Consider the following 27,641-nt stretch of genomic DNA (forward strand, 5'->3'; position numbering starts at 1 on the left):
ACCAAAATGAAATGCTAGGATTATGTTGCACTTTATACATACCTGAGGGACACTCATCTCTATTATATACAAAACAGTCTAAAATTTCTTAAATTCATAACAATCCGTCTAACAAGTGAAATCTTCCATATCACTTTCACAGCATCCTTATTTTAGAGTTGTTGCTGAAAATCTTAAACTACTTCTGTGTATTTAAAATGAAAAACAAAAAACAGCTTTAGTCATTTCCTTTATCAAGACATTTAAGAAAATGAGCCTTCCTTCCATGGGCCCTTTAGTTAATTAAAAATATATATAATGATACAGAATCAGTATTAAGTCAACGTTGTTTACTTAAGACATTGATTCTATAACACAGTTTTGCCTTCTGTGAAAACAACTTAATTGTTTCTTAACCAAAAAAAAAAAAATCTTGTGCAGAAAGGGTTTAATGCTAAAAATCCAGTCTTTTATCCACAGTGAAGAAAACCAATTCCATAAATGTTTGGACAGTTACAGCACAGTTCAGTTTTTTTGCTTTTTCATAAAAATGCCTATACATGTGTATGTACGTATGTATGCATGCCCAGGCACAAGACACAAAAATATAGCTACTACCAAAAAGTAGGAAATAAAATCCTCCCTTCAGTTACAATTTCCCAAGATTTAATTTCCTGTTTCTGCCACCCCAAACTGAAAACATTTACAAGCTCAAAAGGACAGACTGGCATCTCAAAGAACTAGGCCCTATTATTAGGTTACGGATGCACCAGGCAGAAAACCCACTGCCAGAACCCCTCAGGTCAGAAAAGATACCGTCCCTGCTATCAGGCACTGAGGGTTCCAGTTTTTGAATTCTCAGACACTACACTCTGGCGACTGTTATAATTAATGGGAAAAAGTCAATTAATCCCACTATTCTTTCCATACAAATTAGAAATAAGCTCCAAATTTGGCCAACAAAGACAATCAAATGAGACTCCATGAATAAGCCAATTTCAAATCTCTACCAAGGAGAAAATGGATCACTATTTCAATGAGTAGTACATGAATAGACTTGAAGCACCATCAATGAATAGAATCGAAGCTATTCTAAAAGATAATCTCATCTGAATATGCTATAGACTACCTGGAGTGTTGTCTAAAAAGTGTCTCATAATCAGGTCTTTTCATCACTTAAAGTCCCTTAAACTAATTTTAACAATTCCATCGGAAATCAAATTTGAGAGGCAATGTAATAGCACATGTTAGAAAGTAGGTTCTGGAATCAGGAACTGAGTATGAATCCCAGCTCTATCACTAAGCACAAGGGACCTCAGCTGTGTGATCTTAAGAACATCTCTTTATGTCTTGGTTCTCGCTTCTGCAAAACAGCAATGGCTGATGACAGTGCCTATGTTACATACGGCTCACTACTCCAGTAGGTACAATCCAAGGTTACATGTGACGTGACGAACACTGCGAGCTTGAATTTCCCCACAGAAAAACAGTCAACACTAATCCAAGGTCAATTCCTTTATGTTTCTAATAAGAGTGGCTATGATTCTGTCTGAAAGCTGTCTTTTAAAATTTTGAGGTCAAGGATTTCTGTCTGTTTTGTGCACGGGTGTATTCCCACACCTAAAAGAGTGTTGGCACCGAAGAGGCACCAACCATTAGGCAAATGAATGACACCACCGAGGACAACGCCTTCCACTTCACACACGCACCATGAGTTATTACCGTAATTAGGTGCCAAGGTGCTTGCAAGTCATAAAGCAGTTGAGAACACACACACAATTCCTTGCTGTACCACACTCTATGAGATTTCCTGTGAGATGCTCTGAACTCACACCCAATTCTGCTCTGCTCTTATAGGAGGTGAAAAGCAGAAGGCAGTCTACTTTATGGCAGGGCAGGTCCAGTTCTCCCATCATGCTTTGGAGTCTTTCAGTTTGATGATCATCTTTCGTAGCTTTGCTTCCATGAATCCAGGTTCTTACATCAAACTGGTGCTTATCTTAAAAAAGATAATAAAAATAAAAAGACCCTCCCCTTTTGTGGTTCAAAATTATCTCCAATCCCACCATGATTGGTGCTACTGTCCGAGCACCCCTTGTTCAGTCTCTTCGCACCTGCTGAAATGGCCTGGTGCTGATGTAGCAGCTGTTACCATATCTCCTGCCTCTTGAGGAAGTTTTGCATAGTTAATTGTGTCATATAATTACAAACATATGCTATCAATATTACCGGTTGATGCCTGAGCTTACTTTCAGTGATTTAAATAAACAAACAAACAAAAACCATACAGTTCACACATTAATCATAATGGGACTGAAGGAACTCCTGCACTGGCTTCTTCCTATCTGCCAAAAATTGGAACCAATTATGCTCATCTAGGGAGGAAGGAGTGTAATTAACCCAGTCATGTTAGGGAACATGAAACAAATTACACATAACAAAAGACTATTTGGTTTCCCAATTTCCAAGGCCAAAGTCAATTCACACCCTCCATTTAGGAATGTTCACAAATACACAGAGGCATGTGCACGGCTCCCCATCCTCCTTGCAGAAACCAAATAAAACAACCAATGGCACGGCCAAGGAGCAAAATGGGTCCTAAGTATGGGAACCCCATCTCAGCTGAACACTAGAAAACAGACTTCAATGAGACTCTTCATTTAGGTTTCAACAGCCCAGGCTACAAACAGCCTCACTGTGTAAAGAAACAGTTTCATAACAAATATTTTATAATACACACTACAAAGTGAAGGCATTTTATCCCCCAGCAGGTGTTGTTATAATACACTGAAACAACATTCAAATGTGCTGGCATCTTGACTCATTCTGCTTCAATGGAAACCTAAGCTTTCAGAAACCACTTGGGTTATTTTCCCTATCATTTAAGTGGAACTTTAAGCATTAAGAGAGGTGATCAGGCAATAAAAAAATGCCCAGGAATATCAAATTAACAGGCATTTGCACATTTCTTTGGTTGTTTCATGCAGAGAAAACCAATCGGAACATTTTTACTCAAGTAACTGGTCAATCCAGTTAAGCAGGACCCTAATCCAAACTTCTGGTTTCACTCATTTTGATGCTGAACTAATCAAATAAATCTAATCACCGTGGTATTGTGTTCACCTAGGCTGATGAGAGTCACTACACACAAATGTGCAGATCTACCTTAGACTTTTCTTTCACCTACGAAAATCTCCTTGTTAAGGAAAGCTGCAGTAAACTATATCATCTTAGGGGGTAAAGTTAGAGAGAAAAGAATTGAGAAAAATCAGAGAATAATTGAATTTAAAGCAAATGTCTTAACCCTCATACTTTGCATTTCATTCTCTTGCCACCAAAAATTACGCTAAGGGGCTTTTCTGACTTTTGATACCTAAGAAGGATAAAAACACATTTTCTATCAGCACAATGGTCAGTACATTATGCCTGCAAAGATCCTCCTCCACTACTTCACAGTCCTGAGATTTACTTACAATAAATAATAAATTGAGTGGTTGATAAGGAGAGAGAGAGTCACCACAATGAAAAGACACCTGGCCCAGAACTGCCCAACGTATTCTCTGAGTATATTCCTATCAGTGTCACGGATTTCCAAATAAATGTCACAAATAAATAACATGAGCATAGTTCTGCTGGTATGCCTCCTACAGTAAGATCTGGAAGGTGGAATTAAATATTTATTTTTGGCCTGAAGTCAACAGCTCTGGAAGCTGAACTCCTGAAGTGTCTGCCTTTAAAGCAGTAGGGCCAAAACTCCTAGCATGAATTCCTACCCACCGTTTAAGGAAAATCTGTCCCTAAGGTACTGCCAGAAATGCCTGGTTATCACATGGAACCAGTGTAAATTAGAGGACGCATAATTTAAAAATTATCTTTGTGGGAGTTGTGGGAGGGGGAGTCATAAGGAGAATTCAACAAAATGCTCATTTTTCTTCTGCATGCCTCAATGGTAAAGGAATCTGACACTGTCCTAAAAGACATCCTACCTACAAATAACCTATTTATCCTCAACTAGGAAAAAACCCAACATCACAAACAGTACGCAAATAATATTTTTTTCAAAATAACTTATGACCATATTTCAATCATCACGATCCCACATTTGTGCTACAGAATTGTGTGCCCCCCAAATTAACATTTTATCAAGCATTTACTATGTCCCAGGTAGTAGCCTAAATGCTTAAGATAAGCTTTCCCATGTAATCGTCACAACACGAAGCAAGGACCGTTCCTACCGCCTTCCTCAGATAAAAAAACTGAAGCACTGGATTATAGATCTTTTAATGAAATATCCTCCAAAGGGATGACAGCAAGTTAGTATGATCTGTTTTATTATGCAGCTATGAATTTATGCTTATAACATGATTTGGACGCTCATCTAATGTACTAATTTAGCATGCTCGTTAACAAAGCCTGGTAGCTTTAGCTGGCCCGATCCCTGCCTGTCCCCCATTATCACCCTGCAAATGTCAGAGAACAACCACAACAGAGGTCAGACATTTCAGGGTCGTGCTAAGAGTACATAATAGCACCTTTATCCCGTAACACTGCAGAATCGTTTCACACAATGAGATTTTTCAGTACTTTTAAAATTATTCCTCCTGCGACATTTAACAAAGTACATATAGTTAACTTCTCTTCTTCTGTTTCAAGGGCATCAGTAGAAGACAAGCCTTGGAACAAGAAGTTTCTAATTGATTGATAAATGTATACTTCATAGAAACAGCTTGAGTAATGAGAAGAGAAAATTAAACAAGGTCATGGCATTAAAGGAAGCCCACCTATTATTCGCTGACAACAAATAAAATCAATAAAATACACAAGAAAGAAAAAGGCGTTCTCTGTTATACCAGGACCCAGTTCTAAAAACTGTACACTAGTTTGACACTGAAGGGAAAAAGTAATCTTTCTCTAATTAAGGCCAACCACACCCATCTTTAATAGTACAGTTCTTAGAGTTATCTGTATCTTAGTTAACTATAAATGTTGCTAAACAGCTCAATCCTATGGCCCCACTGGATAGAGGTTTTCTCAGAACAAAAGTTTATTGATGGGGGTGTAAGGGTAGTTCGGTGGTAGAATCCTCACCTGCCATGCGGGAGACCTGGGTTCGATTCCTGGCCCATGCACGTTCCAAACAAACAAACAAGCAAGCAAACAAACAAAAAACCAACCAAACAGGGTGGGCCATGGTGGCTCAGCAGGTAAGAGTGCTTGCCTGCCATCCCTGAGAACCCGGGTTCGATTCCTGGTGCCTGCCCATGTAAAAAAAAAAAAAAAAAACCAACCAAACAAAAATCCAACAAATGGTACTGCAATAAGGGGATACTCACATGGAAAAGGAATGAAATATGATCCAACCTTAGTTAATTGAAAAAAAAAAAACTGCAGCTAGGAAGAGCTTAATATTTACTATTGTAGAGAAATGCTGAAAGGGATAGCACAGAATGTGGAAGCTTACAAAGAAGTTTTCCTCTACCATAGAGAAGCTGGAACAAGCAACTCTCAATCATTCACTCTAACGGAGGAGAGAAGAACTACAGATAATACAAAATAGCAAATAATCAGCTTTTGAAAGCATCCATTTTATCTGCACTTGAATAAAGGGGACCCAATCTGGAATTGGGTCATTCACTTGGAACTAAATCTTGAAGCCAGTAAAAGAGACAGGTTTCAGGAAGGACTGGGAAGGTACCCAGCTTCTTTTTTCCTTCTTTATCCCACTTCTCCCAGCAAGATGGCCCAGGAAGGACAGACATCCCTTGCTCCTCAGTTCTGCTGATGACAGGAACTGTTCAAAGGCTAGGGATCCTTAGATCATGCAGGGGAAGAGGTAGATGGCTGGTCATAAAGTAATAATTCTGCACATTCAATCATGTAAGAGCATCAGTAGATGCCCAGAGATATCCTCAAGGCAGACCACATTTGTTTTGGTATCTATTATTCATTTGCCAGGAAAGAAGATCTCACTTCCAATTTGACTCCTAATTTTCCCTCATAGCATTTATCATAGTTTATAATTACATAAATGGGTACATATTGATTAATGTATCTCCTCTCTCTCTCTCTCTTTCTCCATCTCCCTCCCCACCCCCTCCTCTATGGTCTCACACTAGCTCCTAGTAAATGCTCAGATAATATGTGCTGACTGAATGTATGGAGTAGAAAGAATAAATGCTATTCATAAACCTGAAGGTGAGAGTTTTGAAGTGAAGGGTCCACCTATGGATAATGTAGACTGCACCATGAAAAATATCATGACAGGTGCGTCTGCTCTGTATGAATTAACACAAAAATACAGGCACAATCAATAACACTCTATTCTATATCTTTTCTTGCCTATGATGATACAACTATCTAATGCTATGACAAAAATCTATTAGCTGCAAGCCAGAAGCTCAAAGCAGGGCCATTAGCCTTTAATCATGTGGAAATATAGAATATGACCTCTGGTACTTAAAACCCTAACAGAGACCTTTCACATTTCTGCAACAACCTCTACAACTGCCACTTACTTGGTCCACATATGGGATATTATAGAATTGTATCTGTTTGCCTGTGTGCTCTTCACCCACTCTGAAAAAGTCTTTTAAGTCAGGATTTGGAAGCTGGGATTCTGCAAAGTCTATAATGCCACACTGACAAGAAAATAAGGTATTTCTTACCAACTAAATGTCTAAATGCAAGACCTGAGTCATCCCCCGTTTATCTTCACAATAAGGTAAGCTATCTTACACTAAAGAAATCAGGTAGAATGAGGCACCTTCTCAATCATTTATTCTTCCTCCTTAATTATGAAACAGGTATAAGAATTCAGGAGCCATGAAATTAATTATTTTCTGAAAAACATCTTCTTCAGTTATTCAGTGCACAGAATAAATGATTAAATGCTCCAAGTTCTCAATCCCCCCAATTCTGATGAAGACTTTCTATTGATGTTTGTACCCAACCCAATCAGATACTGTCATGAAAACAAAATATCAACCAAAAACTGGATTACAGGTTACCTAAGTTTCAGAGATGATCTATGTTCATAGTTCTGCACACAGCGGATTACCCTAAACTGAATTATAATATCTCCAGAGAAGAGATTCTAAATCTTACCCTTTACTTTTTCATGATAATTAGCATATGTTTTACATAAGACTATTTTTTTCTGTAACTACTTAAAATTCTTTTCTGCATACGTACCTTGCTGTGACACCACAGCAGCAGCACTGGATGAACTATTTTGGCGTGGGCATCTGTCCAAATAACTAGGCTGAAATGTTCCAAAAGGATCCCACAGCTATCTCTTATGCCTTCCTTTGGACATTGCACACTGCATTTTCTTCTTAATTTTCTCTCTAGTTTCTTAGTCCAGCAGTTCCTGACCACACTGACAATAAACTTAAGCAAGTACTATTAGCAGCCATGCTTCCCATTTCCTCTTACCATACCCCCAAGCATGCATGCATCTGTGTGTGCTTATATGTATGTTCATACTTCCTATGTTTCCTTTTACGTCACAAGATAATTTTTAAACATGGTACTAAACAATGGAAATACGAACTGAATCTTCTCAGTTGAATGCATCCTATCCATTATGCCCTCATCTCTAGCATGTTGTCTAAAATACCAAATTGACTTTTTCATGCCATCCCCATGTAATTTTTGCAATTCAATCATCTAATCCTTCTATGAGTACAGCATGTAGTATGTTTGAAAGAATAATCTATGGCTTAACATGCCCTGCCAATGTTTTATCACTGACTCAGCAGGCACTGCAGGGAGCCACTCACCTTCTTTCTCCTCCTCCTCTTCTTCTTCTCTTTGGCTGCTTGGGCTTGTTTGTGCTCCCAAACCAGGTTGGTCAGGTTGGCCACATACTCATCGGTCTGCTGCAAAAGGTAAGCTAAGCGCCTGTCTTTCTTCTGATCGATCAGTTTTCTATAGCCTTCTTCGTCTTCAGCCTAGTAGAGAAAGGAGGGCATGTTAAGGGCGTCAGGAAAGTTTGCAGACAACTCCATTTTCTACCCATCCCTGCCCTTGATGGTTTGAACTTGGACTGGCAGGGATTGTAGAAAAGCAATGAGCCAGGCTTCACAAGCCATCACATGCAGTCTGGCGCAGGGCAGGGCAAAGTGACACCTCAGTGCCAGGAAAAGGGGGCTCCTGGTAAAGTTAGGACACATTTCCCACTGTCAGACCAGCACCAAGGGATGTATGGTGTGAGCAAGCACTTTGAGTCAACTGTTCTTTTTTTCTATGTTTTTGAAATGCACACAGAAAAATGTTACAATTTGACAAGTCACCAACTGGTTTGTTTTTAAGTTTGTATTTTGAAAAATTTCAAATATAATCAAAAGCAGAGAAAACAGTATAGTAAACCTTCATATAGCTAACACCAAGCAACAAAAATCAACTCATGGTCACACCTGTTTCATTGCTACCATTCCAGCCTCCAGATTAACCACCAGCACCAAAGCGGATTTTCTCGAAGCAAATTCCAGACAAAATATCCTTTCATTCTTAAATATTTCAAGAAGTATTTCCAACCATAAGGAATCAACAGAGTTTTTAACAAAATAACTTTTTATAGCTCAAGGCAACTTCTTTGGCACTAAAAACAATGTAATTGATAGGAAAGATCAGATTCGGGAGATTTTTGTCACAGGCCAGCACTGAATTATGAGCCTTGGTGACAGGAGACAATCATTTAGCACGTGAGGTCTGGTATTTCTTGGCAATGAAACAGATACAGTAATTCCCACCTCTACCTCTCAGTAAGTAACATGATGAGGTTAAATGGAATAAAAACACGGATGTACTCTGAACCATCCCAAGAGAAATCTTTTAGGATGCATCCCAATAAAAGGACACGCAAAAATATTCTTCTCCTGTGATGCCAGGATAAAAGAAACATCTTCAGCAAAGTCTTCAAGAGGCAACTCCATTACAGAAAAGCTTAGGGTCTTCCGTCCAAGGCGTCACGCTAGCATTCGCCCGAGTGACAGCAATTTCATCACTCAGTCTAGCTGCCGTCTACCCTGCGGATGAGCACGAGCCTCGAATGCTATTATAACTCTAATTGCTTTTGGTTATGGTTGATCTCACTTGAAGAAAGAGTGATTAAAAAAAAAAAACCTTCAGTTTCTCTGTTATCTGTATATTCCATCATTTAATTACAAAAATTAATGATTTGCAAATGTCTAATCATTAGTGTCAAACCAATCTGTTTCTGAAGTTCTAATATAGTTTCACTTCAGTTGAATCAGACAAATTTGCTGCTCACTGTTCAAATTAGTATAAAATGGTCACACCAACTATCCTGACATCTCTTGGACTGTCCCCTCCCTCCCCCAAAAAGGAGAAGGACCCAGGATAAGATGGCAGGATTTAGCAGGACCTGGACACAGAAGCCTTTAAAATATGGTTTTTATTCTAATTCAAAAGAAATTAATGAAAACAAAATGCATATCATCAAGGAAGATAGCGTCACTGAGAATTTGCCAGGGACATAATTATGGACGTTGGCTGATGGCTTTATCTTCATCCTGTCAGATATTATGTCCCAGATGGGGTCTGTGGGTACCTTATCCTTATAGATCACACACACTTTTCTAAAATCCAGGCTGTAAACTCTGAGGTTGGACCACAAAAAAAAAAGATGGTCAATAAGACCGAACGTTCAAGCTAATGATTACAATGAACACCTTCTGTGTTTGGCTAGCTATTTAAAAAGATCATAGCGCAAATGCAATGATCCGAGAATGGCCTTCGACATAATATAGCTGTTGCCAAAAGAGCAGCATTTCAAAATTAACTTTTAAAAACACTACTGTTTATACTATTAGAGAATAAATGGTTCTGGCCATTAAAAGAAAGTAAGATAAACACCAGAAGCTGCAAAAAGAGACCTTTTTAGTTTTCAAGAAACAATTTAATGAGTTGCTTATTGACAACCTGTGTCATTAGTTCCATCCTTCCAATGTCTGGTTATCAAACTCCTGCAAAATATTGAACCTGGCTTTATTTGACAAGCTATGATCTGAACAGCAATGACACCACAGGACATAGAAATATACTTGTCCGTTGTGCCCTCGAATTTGTGGCATTTATTGTTTAAGAATGATAAAACGTTTTACTCAATCCTCCTGAAATTAAAAGAAATTCCTTAATATTTTTGATAAGCATATTTCACATTTTCCTCCTACTATCCCCATATTTAACCTCCTCAACACAGAGAGGATGTGAATGGAGCATTTTCCCCGGTTCCAGCAGGTGGGCCCCTTACCATCAGTCTTCGCATTCTCTCCTTCTCAATCCTCTCTGTCTCTTTCTTCTGCTCCCTTTCAGTGTTGGCGTGCCAAGTTGCCACTGCTTTGGAAAGCTTCTGGATCTTCCCTGCCACAGACCGATGGTACTCCTTAAAATCTTTCGCATGTTGCAAAATACTGTTCAGGTATTCCTAAAAGGATCCAAAGGGGGGAAGGAGGGATGATACTTAATATCCACATCCAAATATCCCAGGAGGTTCCAATGCAGTCCAAGAAAACCCCCAGTGTGTTATTTAACAAAAATGGAAAACGAGACACACGGGTGGGCTCACGTGTCTCGGTAGCTGAGGTATGGGCTTCACACTCACAGAAAGGTAACCTCTCAAAGTTAGCGTTGTTTGTTTGTTGCAACCCTTCTCAGCTTTGAGCATGTGATCGTATAAACATGAGGAAGCTGAGAGAAATTGTAAATAACGACTATGATAAAAATTAAAGCAAATCACTTTAAAATAAACCTGAGAAGAGAGACAGGTATTTTCACACACACACACACACAAAAAACAAAACAGAACGGTGCTACAAAGGTAATGTTTCTTCTGTTTTAACTTAAATTTGCTTAATGCTTCAAAATAAGTTTACACAGATCTAAAATGGACACAATTTGTATTTCCTTTTTAAATGTGTACCCTATTTACAATAAAATCCAACATTTTTTAAAAACTAAGCTGAGCACTATATTAGGCTCAGAAAAGCAAACAAAAAAATTTATAGGATTATGACACAAAATCAAATCCTACATCAAAATATTTCCATCCTCTAGAAAGGAATGTTTTGAAATATTTACCCCTGTGAAACCTCTAACTGGGCTCTCAAAAGAGCCCAGGATACTAAATTTATATGTTACAAAAACAACTTTTTGCTGTGTTCTTTTCTTCTCCAAGTTCCCTTTCCCCAGGATTTTCTGTTAGGAAAACCCACCCATGCCAACCAGTTAGCAGGTGACCATGTGTGCTAAGTTAAATTAGGCACCCCAACAAATACATGCTCTTCATCTTAATCCATGTCCCTGTGGCTGTGAACCCACTGTCAACAGGGCATGTTGACGATGTTGCATTTAGTTAAGTTGCGGCCCAATGAAAAAGGGTGGGGGGTCCTAATCCCTAGCACTGGGGGCCTTATAAAGGGAAGAAAACAGAAGCCGGAGACAGAGAGAGCCACAGGCAGGAGACAGACACTGCAAGTCAGCAGGAACCGGAAGAGAGCTTCTCATGCAACAAGAGGCAGAAGTGCAGGTGGAAGAGTCCCCAAGGCCTGCAGCAGGCCAGCGTGGGCACACGACACAGATTTTGGGAAGACAGCCTGGCCTGGCTGATGTGTGAATTTCGAACTTCAAGATTCCGAAACCCTAAGCTAATTAATTCCTGTGGTTAAGCCAATCCATTTGGTGGTTATCTGTCACAGCAGCTGGCAAACAAGGACACCGTGGATCAAGAACACGACACCTGCCTTACGTGCTACTGATCGATCAGTTGGCCCTGAGCACGTCACCCACACACCTGTCCTGACCTAAGCGCCCACATCTATAAACTGGGGTAGCTGGACTATGCAACTTGTAAGGAACCTTTCTGTCCTGCGATCTCCTCACCATCCCCATGGTACATTTCTCAGTCATTACGACTCCATCTGTTAAAATGAGGCTATGAAAAGGCCTGGGTCTGTACTGGACTGAATAATGCCCTCCACCCTTCCAATTTATGTCCACCTGAAACCACAGAATATGACCTTGTTTGAAAGGAGGGTCATTGCAGATTTAATTAGTTAAGGATCCTGAGATTAAGCCATCTGGACTTAGGGTGGGCCCTAACTTTAATGACTGGTATTTTGACAAGAGAAAGAAGAGGGCGACTTAGAGACACACACACAGAGACGGTGAAGACGGCCACCCAGGAGAGAGGAGGAGACAGAAACTGGAGGGATGCAGCCACCAGCCTCAAGGGGCTCAGCACCGCGGGCAATCGCCAGAGGCTAGGAGACAGCACGGAAGGTTTCTCCCTCGGAGACCCTAAAGGAACCAGCCCTGCCAACACCTTGATTTTGAACTTCCAGCCTCCAGACCCGCTTCTGTTGTTTAAGCCCCCGACCCCAGCCCCCTCGTTTGTTTGTAATTTGCTACGGTAGCCCTAGGAAACTAAAGCAGGGTGTCTGAGCACCTGGTGCTTCTGCCGGCGTTTCCTCTCCTGCTCAATCTTCTGCTGCTTCTCCAGCTTCTCCGTCATGCGGGCTTCCCGTAGGGTCTGGCGCTTGCTCCGTTTGTAAGCTTTGGAGTTGAGAGCTGTCTCGAGGGTCGTGTCCCGGCGCATGCACGCCACCACCTCCTGTCGCAGCTGTCAGGAGGTGACAGTCAGAGCCTCCCCACACGGACCCCGAGTCCCCAAGCCCGGCCCTCTCTCTTTTCTATTTAATGGAGCAGAATGGGGACTCCCCACGAGTTTCTCAATCGCAGCTAGGCTTTTATTAAATGCAGGAACACAATGATGCCACATATACACGGTATTTTCAAAGATGGTATACGTTTTCTTTCCAGATAACAATTCAGATTAATTATAGCTCTGTCATAGTAAAATAAAATGAGTAAATGTTGTCCTGGCTTTTGAACAAATTAATTCATCCTATTTTATTATTCTAATGATGCTAATTAGTTAGTAGGCCTATTTTATTTTCACTTTACTTTAAATACGATACTAACATTCCCTTTGTGCTTAAGGATTAACTTTAATGATGTTCTGCAAAAAGAATAAAAGAATTACTTTCTGTTCCTGTTGTATGGTAGCAGCAGGTATTCAAACAATGTTAATTCAGTCTCATATAAAGGATGGCATGTATCAGTTGTAGCTTCTTTCCATTCCTACAATGATATATTCTTTATAAGATATTTAATTTTACATTAAATCATGGACTTATTTCACATGATATAAATATAATATCTGTAGTTTATGTTATGTTGTGACAGCAGTTATAGGGATTGGGAATATACATTAAAATAATAATTCATCTGAATCTGAAATCTGCAACAATTGCAATTAATTGAAATGTCATAGAGAACAGGTTTTTCAATAATATTAAACAAAAATCAGAGACCATTACGAGTCCAGCATAATGAAACTAATCTGAATGTAATTTTATTATTAGTATTCATTCATTTAACAAATTTTTACTAAGTACTTAATTAGTGCTTTTTTTTTCTACATGGGCAAGCCCCAGGAATTGAACCCAGGTCTCCAGCATGGCAGGCGAGAATTCTGCCACTGTGTCACCATCACCCACCCAATTAATGCATATTTTGAAGTTACCTTTCAGAAAGAACCACATGGAACATGGAGAGGTTTTTTTCCCTTCCCTATTTAATTTTAAATCTACACTCACAAACCTGTAGCCAAGTGGCCCTAACCATCTCTGATGTCCTCTTGTGATATTAGAACCAGTAACTCAAATGTACACCAAATTCTTACGACCATAGAAAGTGGGGAAAGCCTTGTGATTTCAGTCACATCCTCCAACAGACCAAGTCATGCAATCCAATACTTCCAAACTACGTTTGGTCATTATTAATTCATGCCCTGAGGCCTTAACAAAACAAAACTACCCTAACGAGAACAAAACCCTCGTTATCCCGTTTGGCTGAGTGAAGCAGTCTGTGGAATAGAGGACCCACTCCTTTTGGGTCCACAAGCCAAAATTCACCAAAGTGGAAATTAGCTCTTTTTCATTCCACTAGCCTATTACTGATTTAGAACTCATGAATTCTAACATTAAACCAACTTTTATTAATAAGTGACTACTATGAACCATAAGAACAACAGATACTAAGTCACTAAAATATTCATTAGTCAAAATATGGATCTGCTCCAAACTTAGGTTTTGGTAAATAATCAACAGTTACAAACATGGTTTTATGTGTTTGTATAAATGACGAGCTATTCATTCAGTAGAGTGGCTATCACATTTGCTTAAGTTTTCTCATAATCATGGCTAATGTTTTATATATGTGCTTCTAAAGAAGCTCCAATCTGCCACCTACTTATTTTTCTTAGGAGTCATAAAGGCAAACATGAGCTATCCCATTTGTTTCCCAGCTTTCATACACAGTAACCAAAAGTTATAACTTTAACTTTGTAAACTATAGACGAGAAAAAATATTCCAGATTTACCGAAAAGAAAAACAGAATAATATAGTAGTTCATCTTCCTTACTTTTAGCTGCATGCTGCTATTTTATTAAGTTTATATTTTTATAACAATCTCGAATAGACTTAAAGGAAACGCATGGATCACACTCTACAAACAATTACATTTATTTCCTACATCTCAGATTCACTGGGGAAAAGGTATTACCTGACGTTGGAAATTGAGTAACCGAAGTGCTTTCAGTTCCACGGTTGCTTTGGTTCGTAAATCTGGTGGCAAAGAGCCAGGAAGATTTTCCAGTTCTTGTATCCTATGAGCAATGCGAGCCTGAAGTCTAAACGAGATAATAAAACCGGTTGGGGGTGGGGGAGAGAGGGGTGCAGGAATATAAATTATAATTTAGTCTTAAATGATAAACAATAACCTTAGGTTTAAGTTCATGGCAAAATATACTTCAGATACTGATGGGTGATTTCTGACACCAAACTAGATATTCCGATGTCATGCAGAGAAAAGCTACCTTTGCAAGAATGCAGGCAGGTGCTGCATGTTACACAACCCTCTGAGTTTCCACATAACCTCTCCCTAACATCGAGGAACGAAGGCTAAGAAGACTTCTAGGAGGAAAGTCAAATGCTGTTGTTTATTCCAAGAGTGAGAGAAAAGTAAGAGCAAGGAAAATTTAACTGGCTCCAAAATTCCATCTAATCAGAGTGTAGTACCGAGACAACTGTTTTCTTTCTAAACTTAAAGCTCTGCCCTAAGGCGCAGGGCCCTTTACCCGCCTTGCCAAGATGCCAACCATGACAGCGGTAAAGGCAAAGCAGGCAAGAGCAGTGTTAGGCACCCAGGCCATAGAGAGCAGCCGACCCGAAACATTCAGTGAGAGCTCCACCAACCACAACCACTTCCTCTGTGAGCAGGGCTTGCTTCAGAAAGAAAAGGCAAATTAGGCCATTTTTTAAAAATCAAGTTTTACTAAATAAAAATCCGTATTTAGTACTAAAAAATACTATCATACTTAATAACACTCTAAAGCTATTAGAGTTTCTATGAAGAATTGCTGGGGATCTTCATTTTAGAGACCATCAAAACTATAACTATAGGTTCTTCCTCATAATAAAAGCAGAATAGAAAATAATAGATAGCTAATTTTCATCATTCATTTAGGACTCTCCTATTAGTATCTATATATGCTCCTGGTTTTAGAGTTTACCTGAATCCTAATAACATTTTAATCTCCTAAATAATTATATTCCACTTCAATCTATTTTTAGAATTCTCTCCATATTTGGGGCAAAACTATATTAGAATATATTCCAACAAAAGAAAGAATTGTAATAAAAATGGTAATAAGTTAAACTAAGTTAACATTAACTGCACTAAGTGCATTTAATGTACAATCTTATTTAATTCTCTCTCTCTCTCTCTCCCATTCACATATACACACACATACACACACACACACACACCCCTATACGGTAAATACTCTTATAGTCCCCTATTACTGAAAACTGAAACTTGGAAGTAGTAAAACATCTAAACCTCACAGAGCTAGTCAAGCAGGGAGCCCAGACTGGGATCCTGGTCTACCTGACCCCAAAGCCACTGTAATGACACTACAGATAATTAAAATATACTTTCTAGCCCTGGACCGCCACCATAAAAGCTGATAATTAGGGATTCTGTTTAAAAGTAATATAATGGTTTTGTCAACTTCTATGATGCTAAAAATTTAAGATTAAAAAGAAAAACTTCCTGAGACTTACATGCAGCAAAATACCTTAATACTTCATATAGCCCAAATATAAAAATAGACTATATATATTTTTTTAGAGTAATTTTAGGCTTACAGGAAAACTGCACATAAAGTACAATGTTTCCATATACCCTTTCCCACCTACAGAAGTTTTGGCTGTTATGTATCCCTAGAAAAAGTCATGTTCCTTTAATTCATTCTTGTGGATGCACGTGGGACCTTGTGATTGTCGCTTGTTTGAGGTGAGATGTGACCCATCCGATTCAAGGTGGCTCTTAATCCTTTACTAGAGTCCTTTATGAGAGGATGAAAGACATGAAAAGCTGAGAGCATGGGCCATTGGAATCAGAAGCTGAAAGCAATGGAAGCTGGGAGTCAAGGACCAGCAGATGCCAGCCATGTGCCTTCCCATATGTGACAGAGTTGTCCTAGATACCATCGATCTTTCTTCAGAGATGGTATCGTCCTTGTGATGCCTCAACTGGGACATTTTCATGCCCTTAGAACTGTAAAATACAAACTAATAAACCCCCTTTGTAAAAGCCAACCCATTCCTGTTATGTTGCATTCCGGTAGCTTTAGCAAAACCAAAACACCACCCTTCCCACCCTCAGCTTCTCCTATTAAAATAAGTGCTTATCCAACTCAGGCAGGTAAGCTCGCTGCCCTCCCTCCTGTGTGGGACATGATTTCCAGGGGTGTAAATTTCCCTGGCAACGTGGGTCAGAACTCCCAGATGAGCCAGGACCAGGCATGAAGGGACTGAGAAGGCCTTCTTGACCAAAAGGGGGAAGAGAGAAATGAGACAAAATAACATTTCAGTGGCTTAAGAGATTTCAAACTGAGTCAAAAGGTTATTCTCAAGCATTTTATAGATATCCCTTTTAAGTTTATGATATATTGGAGTGGCTGGAGGGAAGTGCCTGAAACTGTTGAGCTGTGGTTGAGTAGCCTTGATTCTTGAAGAAGACTGTATAACTATATAGCTTTTACAATGTGACTGCGTGATTGTGAAAACCTTGTATCTGATGCTCCTTTTATTCAAGGTATGGACAAATGAGTTCAAGAATAAATAAATAATAGGGGGCAATGGGTAAAATAAATGGATAGACAGAAATGCTAGCGGTCAATGAGAGGGAGGGGATATTGTATGTATGAGTTTTTTCTTTTTTCTTTTTCTGGAGTGATGCAAACGTTCTAAAAAATGATCACGGTGATAAATATACAACTATGTGATGATACTGTTAGCCATTGATTGTACACCATGTATGGAAGGTGTGTGTAAAGATTTCTCAATAAAAATATTAAAGAAAAGTGCTTATTAACAACTTTTGGTTGTTTGGTTTGGGAGAGAAATAAAATATCTTCTCTCTCAAAAATTTAAAAATCGTAGTGAAAGAAACGCTTATTTTTTCACTGATTTTGCTGAATATAATATTTTTGAGAGATACCTATTTAATTTGGCACACACATACCATTGATTCTGATTTATGGAATAATTTATAATCACAGTGTTTTATCACTAGCTTTTCATTACTTAACTGTGAATACCATCACAAACAATAGCACCTTAACATGGTTTAACCACACAACAGCCTAAAAATTTGTTCAAACAACAATAAACTTTCATCATTTTTCTCTTTTGGTAACATTGTTCAAACTCTCCCAATTTTCTTCCACATTCCTTTTACTACGAATGCTCATGGGATTATCATCAATTTTTTTTTTTTTTACCATATGGAACAAATGCCTACTTCACTTATCCAATTCAGCTTCTTAAATATCCACATAGCCAAAAACCTCAAAACACAGCAACAGATGATATAACTTAACAATTAGAATGTTAAGACAAAAATCCACCGCCGATATTTTTTTTCAAATACACAGTTTAAAGGGGTAAAAAACCCCACAGTTTTACTTTTGTAGGATGAAGTCCATACTAAAGGGAAAATTAAGTATAGTAGTGTGTAGTGATGTCCAAGGAAGTGGTTATCCTACTTCCTTGGTTCTACATTCATTACAGATCCTTCGTATTTGAATATCCTAGAACTCAAATTACCCTTTGGTATTCTGGTTTACTCTCTGAAAAAGTGGCCAGGTGCTGAATTAGAGGAATAGCTGATTTTTCCCCCTAATCTTCCAAAGAATTATGTATGGAACTAGGACTAAATAAATAAGCTTAGGACAACAAAGGCTGATACTGTAGAGATTAAATCACACTGACCTGGGAGGTGGGAGCTGGGGTTGGGTGAGGCTTGGGGTAGACGAGGAGTAAGGTGGCTGGGGCAGTGGAGGAGGTGGGAAGCTGGGCCCCTTTCAAAAGTGCCTAATAATTCATAAGTGAATCTCAGACTCCCCAGCAAAAAAAAAAAAGTCTGTCTTTTATGAAAGGGAGGCAAGAACTTCGAAGTGGACTATGGGAGAAGAGGGCTCGGTAGTCTGGAAAGATATTCCATAGTAAAATTACACGCATTCGGTTCAGCACATCGGGGGTGGGTAGCAAAGGGACAGGAGGGACTTCCTTTAACATAGACAATTTATCTTTTTGTTGTTATTGTTAATAGAAATCTTCATTTTAAATAATGCTCCTCTCCAGACAATTTCATCTCCCCATCAATGGGATTCAGCAGGTAGTCCGATAAAGAGATTCAGGATTCTAAACTTCCCGAAACAACAACAAGATGTAATACTGCATAACTGCAGGAGGCTCATTTACTGTCATCACGAGTACAGAAAATTGAAGCAGAATTAGGTCACTCACGTTTTTCATACAGATTGAACAGCAAATCAAGAGGGGTTGGTTACTGTTCTCGCAAGAAAAAGAGTTCCGTTAAAGGCAACCGATATTTGTTCAGGTCCAAAGGAGAAGTTCATGATTCTTGTAGGAGAGTTATTTGAACAGAAAATGACACTGGTACATTTTGTTCCTTCAAGTAGCTGAGTGACACTTTAAAGAGAGAGACTGACTTTTTTGTAACTCTGCTGGCAAAGTGGTCGTAGGTAATTTCTGAGGAGGAATTTTCAGGGTCGCAATGGAAGAAAGAAAAAAATCACAGGTAAGCAGCCTATGTTTGCCTCCTGAAACAAGGAGGACATACTACTGTTTTCGTACTAAACTCTGACTTGATACCAAAGAAGAGTGACATATTCAAAGATGCTTTCCCCAAATAAACTTCTTTAGGGAGAGCCACCTCTTTTGTGCAAAGCATTGTGGAATTAGTTTACAAGCCAATCAGACAATTTCTTTTGATCAAATATCTAACTCTAAGTGGAAGAAACTAAAGTTGAGAATGTAGGAAAAGAAAGAAAAATAAAAAATAAAGCACATGGAATGTCTTTCTACCACTTAGAAGGAAGCAGTAAACTTCCATCGTAAAAGAAAGCTAGTTGAAAAGAAAGGAACCAATTTAAACGGGGAAAAATATTTAACTGGAGAGTTCGTACAGCTCTGAGGCAAAGTATTCATATAAAGAAACTTACTTATGATGAACAAAGAGGATTAATTTGCCAACATTCTGATTTTATGATGTTCAAGGAAAAGCAGCCAAGTGGCTTAAAAGTTTTAAAAAAATTAAGATTCTGACAATTTTCTTTCAATTTTCAGACAAGGTAAGTGATATTAGGACAGTCAAAAAAATTAACATCTGTTAAAGAATTTCTGACAGATAATTTTCGCTCAAAGTTCATCAAATTGTAAAAGGCTTTTGTTAAAAGACCTTGCTCAAATTGCCCATCCGATGATTAAGATACCCAGGACTTTTCCAGTTATCAGTGCTAAAGGCTCATAAGTCATTCTATTGCAGAAGGTCAAAAGGAAAACTGTTTCTCAGCTGTCTTTTACAAGTGCCTAAGGGATTTAATCTAACCCTTTTAAAGGGATGAATTTAACTAATCTCTGCAGTTGAACAATTCATCTTCATGCAGGCAGAAACCAGCTATTGCTCTATAACTAAAGATAAAACATATCCTGCAATGCTCCCAGTACAAATCTATGCTTCCTCTACAGATGGCCATGGGAAATTTTAGGACAAAGGACACACCAGTTTTTTGGACCAAGGGTTGTTCAGATTAATTGTTCCAAAAGCCATGCAGTTTTACAACGGAAAAGCTATTTATTAAGAAATAATAATAATACTATGAAAAATATCCATTTACCATATTCTGCAATGTTTTATAACTTATAAGACATTAATAAACTTTTTTTAAAAATTAATACAAGAGTGAAGGACAAATGTTTTTTTTTTACACATTGGAATAGGTTAAACTGAACTACATGATACTATGTACTTTGGAAGACTATCCATAGGAATCATTTCCCAAAAAGGTGCTAAAATGAGCTCAAGATGAGAAAGGCCTGCAGTTAAAATTCTGACAAAAGTGATAAAGAAAATTTTGGAGTCAGCAAAATAGAGTTCAAAACATACGCACACAAACAAAAAGGAGGCTGAAGAATGAAAAAATCCAGATGTTTTATATAAAATTTCTAAGTATCGAGTATCTAACTTATAAGGGCATTTTGCATTATTTAACAAAGGTACTGGTAGCACAAATACCTTCTAGATAGGGAAAAAAGTGTTAGCTTTAGGAAGTTAAAATTCTGGAATAACTAAATGATAGCTCCCTAAGCTATTACTATCTTTCAACACTTTTGACTAAATTTTTTTTATTCAAAAGCAACATAAAGTACTGCTTTTCTGCTCCAGATGAGTATACATGCTAATATACAAAACACAGCAATTATTCACCTAACAAAATTTGCCTATCAACACCGAAATATTAATTGATGATGAGTATCCAGTTCTAAAGGTCTTGGGGACTGAATCATGTTTCTGAAAAAGGCGTGTTCGGGTCCTAACCCCTGGTCCTGTAGGTGTGACGCCATTTCTAAACAGGACCTTTAAAAAGGTTAATAGTTAAGGTGTGCCCCAAATGAATGAGGGTGGGCCTTCATCTAACATGAATGAAGCCCTTTTAAGCAAAGGAAATCAGACATGAAAAGATTAGCAGTGGGGACCAGCCAGAAGACAACAGTCAACAGAACCTGGAAGAGAGAGAGGACACCACCATGTGCACTGCCATGTGACAGAACAGCCAAGGAACCCCAAAGATCTCCAGTCTGCTAGAAGATACAGACCCTGGGAAAAGCAAACCCTCTAGCCTCTGGAACAGTGAACCAATAAATTGCTGATGTTAAGCCAAACCATTGTGTGGTATTGGCTTTAGCAGCCAGGACACTAAAACACCAGGGCTTCTTGAAATGTTGGAGACAACAACATAAAAACTCTTACCTTATGAATAGTAATAGTAATGAGATTAAAGTTAACACTATTTATCCAAAAGATGACACATATCTAATAGCAAATAACCTCAAACCTGGTAGCTCAGTATTTTAATCTTGTAACAAACAAGTTATGTGCCTTTAAATAAAATAAAATAATGTTTTAAAAGGGAGTCCAGGCATTGTTTACTAACATTCTCTATAATTTTTAAACTTGGATTTTCTTTTAAATTGAGTAATATTTGGGAAACAATAATGATCACAACTATTTATCAAATACTACATATCAGGTATTGTGTTCATTTCATCTTCACAACAACCCTATAAGAGACAATACTAAGACTCTTTTAACATATGAGGAAACTGAGTCACAGAAAGGAGGTATATCTTGACTAAGGTAACACAGCCAGCCAGTCAGTGGCAGCGTTCACTAGCTATATTGCCTTTCTGGAAGAATATGTTAGTCTTTCAGACAGCATGCCCTAAGCTTTGTTTTATCTTGACTCAATGCTGTACTCCTTTTTGTATTCAATATTAACCACTTATATCAGGGCTCTGTATATTACTGCCTGAAGTCAAGTCCCACCTGCAGCCTGTTTTTATAAATAAAGTTTTATAAGAACATGGCCAGTCCATTATTGTCTACGGCTACTTTTACAGCACAAGGACAGAGTTGAAGCCTCACGGCCCACAAAGCCTAACATATGTAGTATCTGGCCCTTTCCAGAAAAAGTTTGCTGACCCCTGATTCAGATAACTGTGCCAAATCAGGAAGAAATTAAGTTTTCTTAGTATGATTTTAACTGTAAACCCCATATAAAGACACTTACATAAAGCTGGACCAGGCCATGGTCAGAAAATGCATGAATTAAAACAAAGACTAAATAACAAGCAACCAAAGCATGCTTGAGTGTCACAGGTTGTAACATTAACTTTAGGCCAACACATCACTCTCAGTGTCCAGTCTTCTCATTGCATACTCTTAAGGGTGAGACGCCCACTTTTTTGGAGCCACGTGAACTCCCGCAGCCTGGGCCTCTGATCTGTATATCCCCAGGGCCTAGCCCAACGCCTGGCACGTCACAGGGGCAGATGAAACTGTTCTGGCTGAAGTTGGGTGAAAAGCATAGTCCTTCCAACCCAGAGCCAAAGGTAAGGCCCCTCCACAGCAAATTTCTTTAGGACTTTGTCCTGAAAGTCATTCTCAGTAACCTGAGTTTCACCCTGTCCACACACTCACCCAGGATTTAGGGTTCCTGCTAGAACACAAGCGGAGCTGCCCCTCGGTCGGGGTGTGTGTGTGTGTGGTGGGGGTGCGTTTACCTGTATTCCCTTTCCTGCAGGATCTCCACGGGGTCCAGTCCCTGGGGCTTCTGAATGGGGCTGATGCGGCTGTGCTTCTGTTGCAGTTGAAGGATGGGCGAAGGCTGCCCCGGCGCCGGCTGCGGCACCGAGGGTCCGGGCACGGCGGCGGCGGGTGGCTGCGCAGCTGCGGCTGCTGCGGGGGGCGCTGGTGACGGCCGGCCGCTGGGCGCGGGCACCGGCAGCTTCTGCGGGGTGCTCGGGCCGCTCAGCTCGGACACCGGGCCTGCCGGACAAGAGAGACATGGGCAGTTGCTCCCAGAGCCAAGAGTGGGGACAACTGACTGTCTTAAACATCTAAGTGGGAGAGAGGAGGGGAAGAAAGGAGGGGAAGGGGAAAGAAAAGGTAAAAAGAAAAAGAAAGAAGGGGGGAAGGAGGGAAGAGAAAAAAGGAAAGAAAAAGAACCTGGCATCTTTCCCCATAGGGAAATGGTATTCACTAATGTACACTGGCGAAAGTGGTCCAAGAAATGACTCTTAAGTAATAAATTGGTTACGAAAGGACTGCCAGCTTTTAATCTAGTGCTATAGTGGATTTTAAAAAAGAATTACAAGTGTAATCAGAATTCCAAAAAAGGAAGGGAGTCACATAATCATCAGATGCAATTTGGGTATAGTCCTGAAATCACATTTTATCCACTGCACCCTGATCCCTTCAGAGAGGCATATTTCCATCCCGAGGTGGAACAGCCCTGCTATTAGAACTACTGCTTTACACACATGGCAAAGAGCTTGTCCAGACTTTGTCCAATGATTTGAACTAAAAAGAGTACGCGTTTTTCCTGAACAAACTATAAAACATCTTTCAGGTTATTGAGTGAGTCTCGGGAACTTAAGAATATTTACTATATAGTAGAAAATATTTCTAAAAACATTCAGTGTAGAAAAAAAAATCTGCTCATTTCACCTAATAAAAATTAGCAATTATTAATAGTTATAAGAACACTTTTCTCATGTTATCTGAATAAAGCAATATGCAATCATCAAGCTTATCAAAACGTACTTAATTTAAAATAATTTACCACATTAAATTTCAAGAGTTTACATTAATTTCCAAGCAGGGACCAAAACCAAGAAACGCTTCATATAAAGTGAAGGTAAATTTTTACTTACTGAAAATTATAAATAAAAATGTTAATGATTCTACCAGATGAGTCAAGTTAGTAAAATGAAAAAAAAAAAGGGATCTCACTAAGTAGATGCTAAAACTACTAATAGGTATTCTTTCCAAGTGTTTTCTATATCCTTTCTCAGAAAAATTAAAGTTATTAAGTGGTAGCAAAAATAATAGGGTGGGCCACGGTGGCTCAGTGGCAGAGTTCTTGCCTGCCATGCCAGAGACCCGGGTTTGATTCCCGGTGTCTGCCCATGTTAAAAAAAAAAAAATAGTCTAACTACTTCAGAGCAACTTAATAATTAACCATACAAAGACATACATTATGAAAAATTGGACACATGTATTTAATTTCCAGCAAGCACAATTTAGAAATGGGTTTAAATGGCAATGCAAGGATAGCTATAAGTAAACATTTTGACAGGAGAAATGGGAAAAATCAGAACAAACTGCTTAGGAAACTACAGTGCGTGTGTGTGTGTGTGTGTCTGTGTGTGTGTGTGTGTGTGGTGTGTGTGTGTGATGTGTTCTTTATTCCCTCTCCCTCTGGAATAAGGGAAAACTACCAGACCTTCCAAAATCTGGAAGGGCTAGATAAAATTTCTTTTTGAGTTAATTGTAGCCCTGGTTCTAGCAGGTAATGAAAAAATTCTTGGGGAAAAATGTATTTCTTTTTATTTTTTATTGTAGGTATTGCAGATGTACTATCATAACAAAGAGGTTTTTTTTTTAATCTAAAGTAGTTTCTAATTTTTTTCTGAATGGGAAGTCCTTTACATAATGCATAGCTTTTCATAACATTTTCTGTTGAGAGTTCTTTTCATCCATATATAAGAGAAGCCCACCTTTAAACGTTAAATTTCAGGATTGTTAAGCATAGGAGTGAGTTATGGAGGGAGGTTTTAGAATAATTTCTTTAAACAGGGTAACCTTTCATTTGAGTTGTTTTAGGTTTTGTATGATCCAGCCAAAAGAGAGGAGACTGAGATTTCTAACACTTTTTTCAAATCTCTGGGATTCTATGATTCTCCTTAAGTTCAAGAAACTGGTAGAATTAAATATATTTGAAGTCTTGCTATAAGCATACTGAATTATGAATGTAATATATTTAGGTTCTGTAAAAACTACCACCTTTAATTTTTTTAAAAATGTGTCTTTCTAGTAAGATATCATAATAATTACTTTAAATATAGTTCTCAAAGTATTTTTCCTCCTTTCAAAGTTCAAACAGTATGAATAGTTAATGTACAATAGATGTGTTCACATTTCACTTATTGTGCGCACTCACTTCTTTAGCATTACTCCTTGTAAAGATCTATGTAGAAAGCCTATGAAAGCTCTTTGAGGTGTCTTCAAGTCACTATTTTTTAAATGGCATTTGACCAAAGGAAAGTAACCAGAGCAAGTAATCACTGGATTACAATTAAGACATTTTTATTCCATGATTCCGAAATCTATTTGATACATATATGGCCAGTCTTGTTCTCTAAATATAAGGAAATTCTTATCTGATTGATTCACCTTTAACATTGAGAAGCAGAGAGAAACCCAAACATGGACTAATCTATTCAAATCCCCAATGTAAAAGTGCTATAGGGCGGGCCACGGTGGCTCAGCGGGCAAAGTGCTTGCCTGCTATGCCGGAGGACCTCGGTTCGATTCCCGGCCCCAGCCCATGTAACAAAAACGGAGAAACAGAATACAATAAAACAAGAAAATGTTTAAAGATGTTTCCCTTTCTTCCTTCCTTCCTTCCTTCTATCCTTCCTTCCTTCTCTCTGTCTTTCCTTAAAAAAAAAAAAAAAAAAAAAAAAGTGCTATAACTGCTGAAAACAAAACAGGCCCATTTAAAACAACCTGTATACTTCCACAAGGTAAGATAAATTTCAACTCAGCTCCATCACTGATAAGTTGCTGTGAGTAGGAACACGTTGCTTAATTCCTCTGTGCCTCAGTTTTACTCATCTGTAGAATGGGGATAATAACAGTATCCACCTCATAGGATGATGGGCAAGATTCAATGAGACATTGTGTGTGCACTCACCCCTGGGGTCTTGTCCTTTTTATTGCCATCAAGGACACAGAGATAGAGAAGTCTAATTTAATTACTCAGCTTTACGAAAAAGTCCATGGAAAAGCCTTCTTTTTAAAAGAAAATTTGGTGCCATATATATATGTTTGGTAACTTTTTTTTCCCTATAGAAAACTTCAAAATGCTTCTACAGACAAAAATTAAAAAAAAAATGTTTCTATAGTTTAATAAGACTTCTCAACACAGATGCTTGGATAATTTGGCTTGCCATGCGCTTCTCGCTAATCTGCTGTTAAGAGTTGCTTACAAGCAAACTCCATTTCCTAACTAAATAACACAAGTTCATTTACTGCGTGGGTCTATTTTCTCCTCCCTCCTACAGACTGTATAAAAACCTTTATTTACAGAGGCTAAAGAACTGAACACAGCTTGCTGAGATTAGACATGCCCAGAAAATAACTACCTGTTCATTAGCTTGCACGCCTGTCCCTCAGGCAGCTTACTGGGTTCATTTGCCTGACTGTTCCTAGGTCCTCTCTATCAACAGAACTCATCTGCTCTACACCAGGCCTGCTGGCCTGCTAAATGAGAAGACCTTGTCCTGATACCCTCAAGTGGAAGACAAATCACATCCTTTAGCTTATCTCCTACTCCCTCTCAACCATAAACAATCTTAGTTTAATTCTCAGAGGTACAAAATGTCTTCTGCTTTATCATCAGTTCTCACCTTAGGGGTTAAGATGGAAATACAATCCTGAGGTGAGCCCATGGGTGGTTGGTGGGGTAGGGGGTTATTGGATGCATCCCTATGCCTGAATTTAAGAAATAAGGAAACAAACATTGAAATATATACATTTTACATGCATGGAATTTCTGTGCATTCATTGCTCCTATTTTGTCACTGGCACACAGAGCTATTTATGCAAATAACAGTTCTATGTGTTAAATAAGAATTTAAGTGTTTTCTACAGGCTGAAAAAAATAAACGTAATGAGGTATTTGTAAATTGAACATACCAAAAAATTGTAGATAACCAAAAACAAGAGGGAAGTGGGAGGGAATCACTAAAAACAACAAAAAAAGAGCAATAAAACTTTTATTTTCTACCATCAGCTCCCCACTCCAAAACAAAAAGAATTATTTTTCAGGTTCCATTTTTTTCCCCTTTTGCTGTAATCTTTAAAAGGAAAAGTGAATCACACTGAAAAGAAAAATGATGGGCTAGATTTGAGTGAAACCTAGAGCAGACAAGGACACAGTCCATTATAAGAGAGGCTGACACTCTGCGGGGGAAACCACCGTGCTGAAGAGTTATTTTGTTTGGTGTGCAATTTCTCAAGTAAAACCGTAATTCTCTGGTAGTGGATGTGACGGTGTCGCTTTTGGTGAATTATAACTTTGGAGAAGGTTTGAGGCAGACCACCCCAACCAAAAAGTCTCTCTTCACACATGAATAACATTAGAAAATGGGAAAAAAGAAAAACGGAAATGCCGCTACCTCTCCATAAGTTCATGCACTTAAATTTATTTTTTTCTAACATATCAGTAGGGGTGTTTGTAAGCAATCATACTTTTTTTTTTTTCCATGGGGCAAGAGGTAGATAAGCAGTGAATAAATAGTGTGTTGTGGTAACTATAAAAAGTAATCTTGCTTCACTTTAAATTGTCCTAAAT

General features: G+C 38.6%; 1 protein-coding gene across 5 annotated transcripts in view; it reads right to left on the minus strand.

Moving 5' to 3' along the window:
• Nucleotides 1-27,641, minus strand: part of SMARCA2 (SWI/SNF related BAF chromatin remodeling complex subunit ATPase 2) — a 182,550-nt gene that overhangs the window by 130,139 nt on the left and 24,770 nt on the right. For all 5 annotated transcript variants that reach the window (XM_077148315.1, XM_077148318.1, XM_077148317.1 and 2 more), the window contains 5 exons: nt 22,783-23,047; nt 14,630-14,756; nt 12,449-12,622; nt 10,256-10,429; nt 7,761-7,931 (listed from right to left, as the gene is read on the minus strand). In XM_077148315.1, coding sequence (XP_077004430.1) covers nt 7,761-7,931; nt 10,256-10,429; nt 12,449-12,622; nt 14,630-14,756; nt 22,783-23,047 — 911 coding nt within the window. The remainder of the gene's footprint in view (nt 1-7,760; nt 7,932-10,255; nt 10,430-12,448; nt 12,623-14,629; nt 14,757-22,782; nt 23,048-27,641) is intronic.

The sequence above is a fragment of the Tamandua tetradactyla genome, chromosome 2 (genome assembly GCF_023851605.1).
Source record: "Tamandua tetradactyla isolate mTamTet1 chromosome 2, mTamTet1.pri, whole genome shotgun sequence".
Classification (NCBI taxonomy): domain Eukaryota; kingdom Metazoa; phylum Chordata; class Mammalia; order Pilosa; family Myrmecophagidae; genus Tamandua; species Tamandua tetradactyla.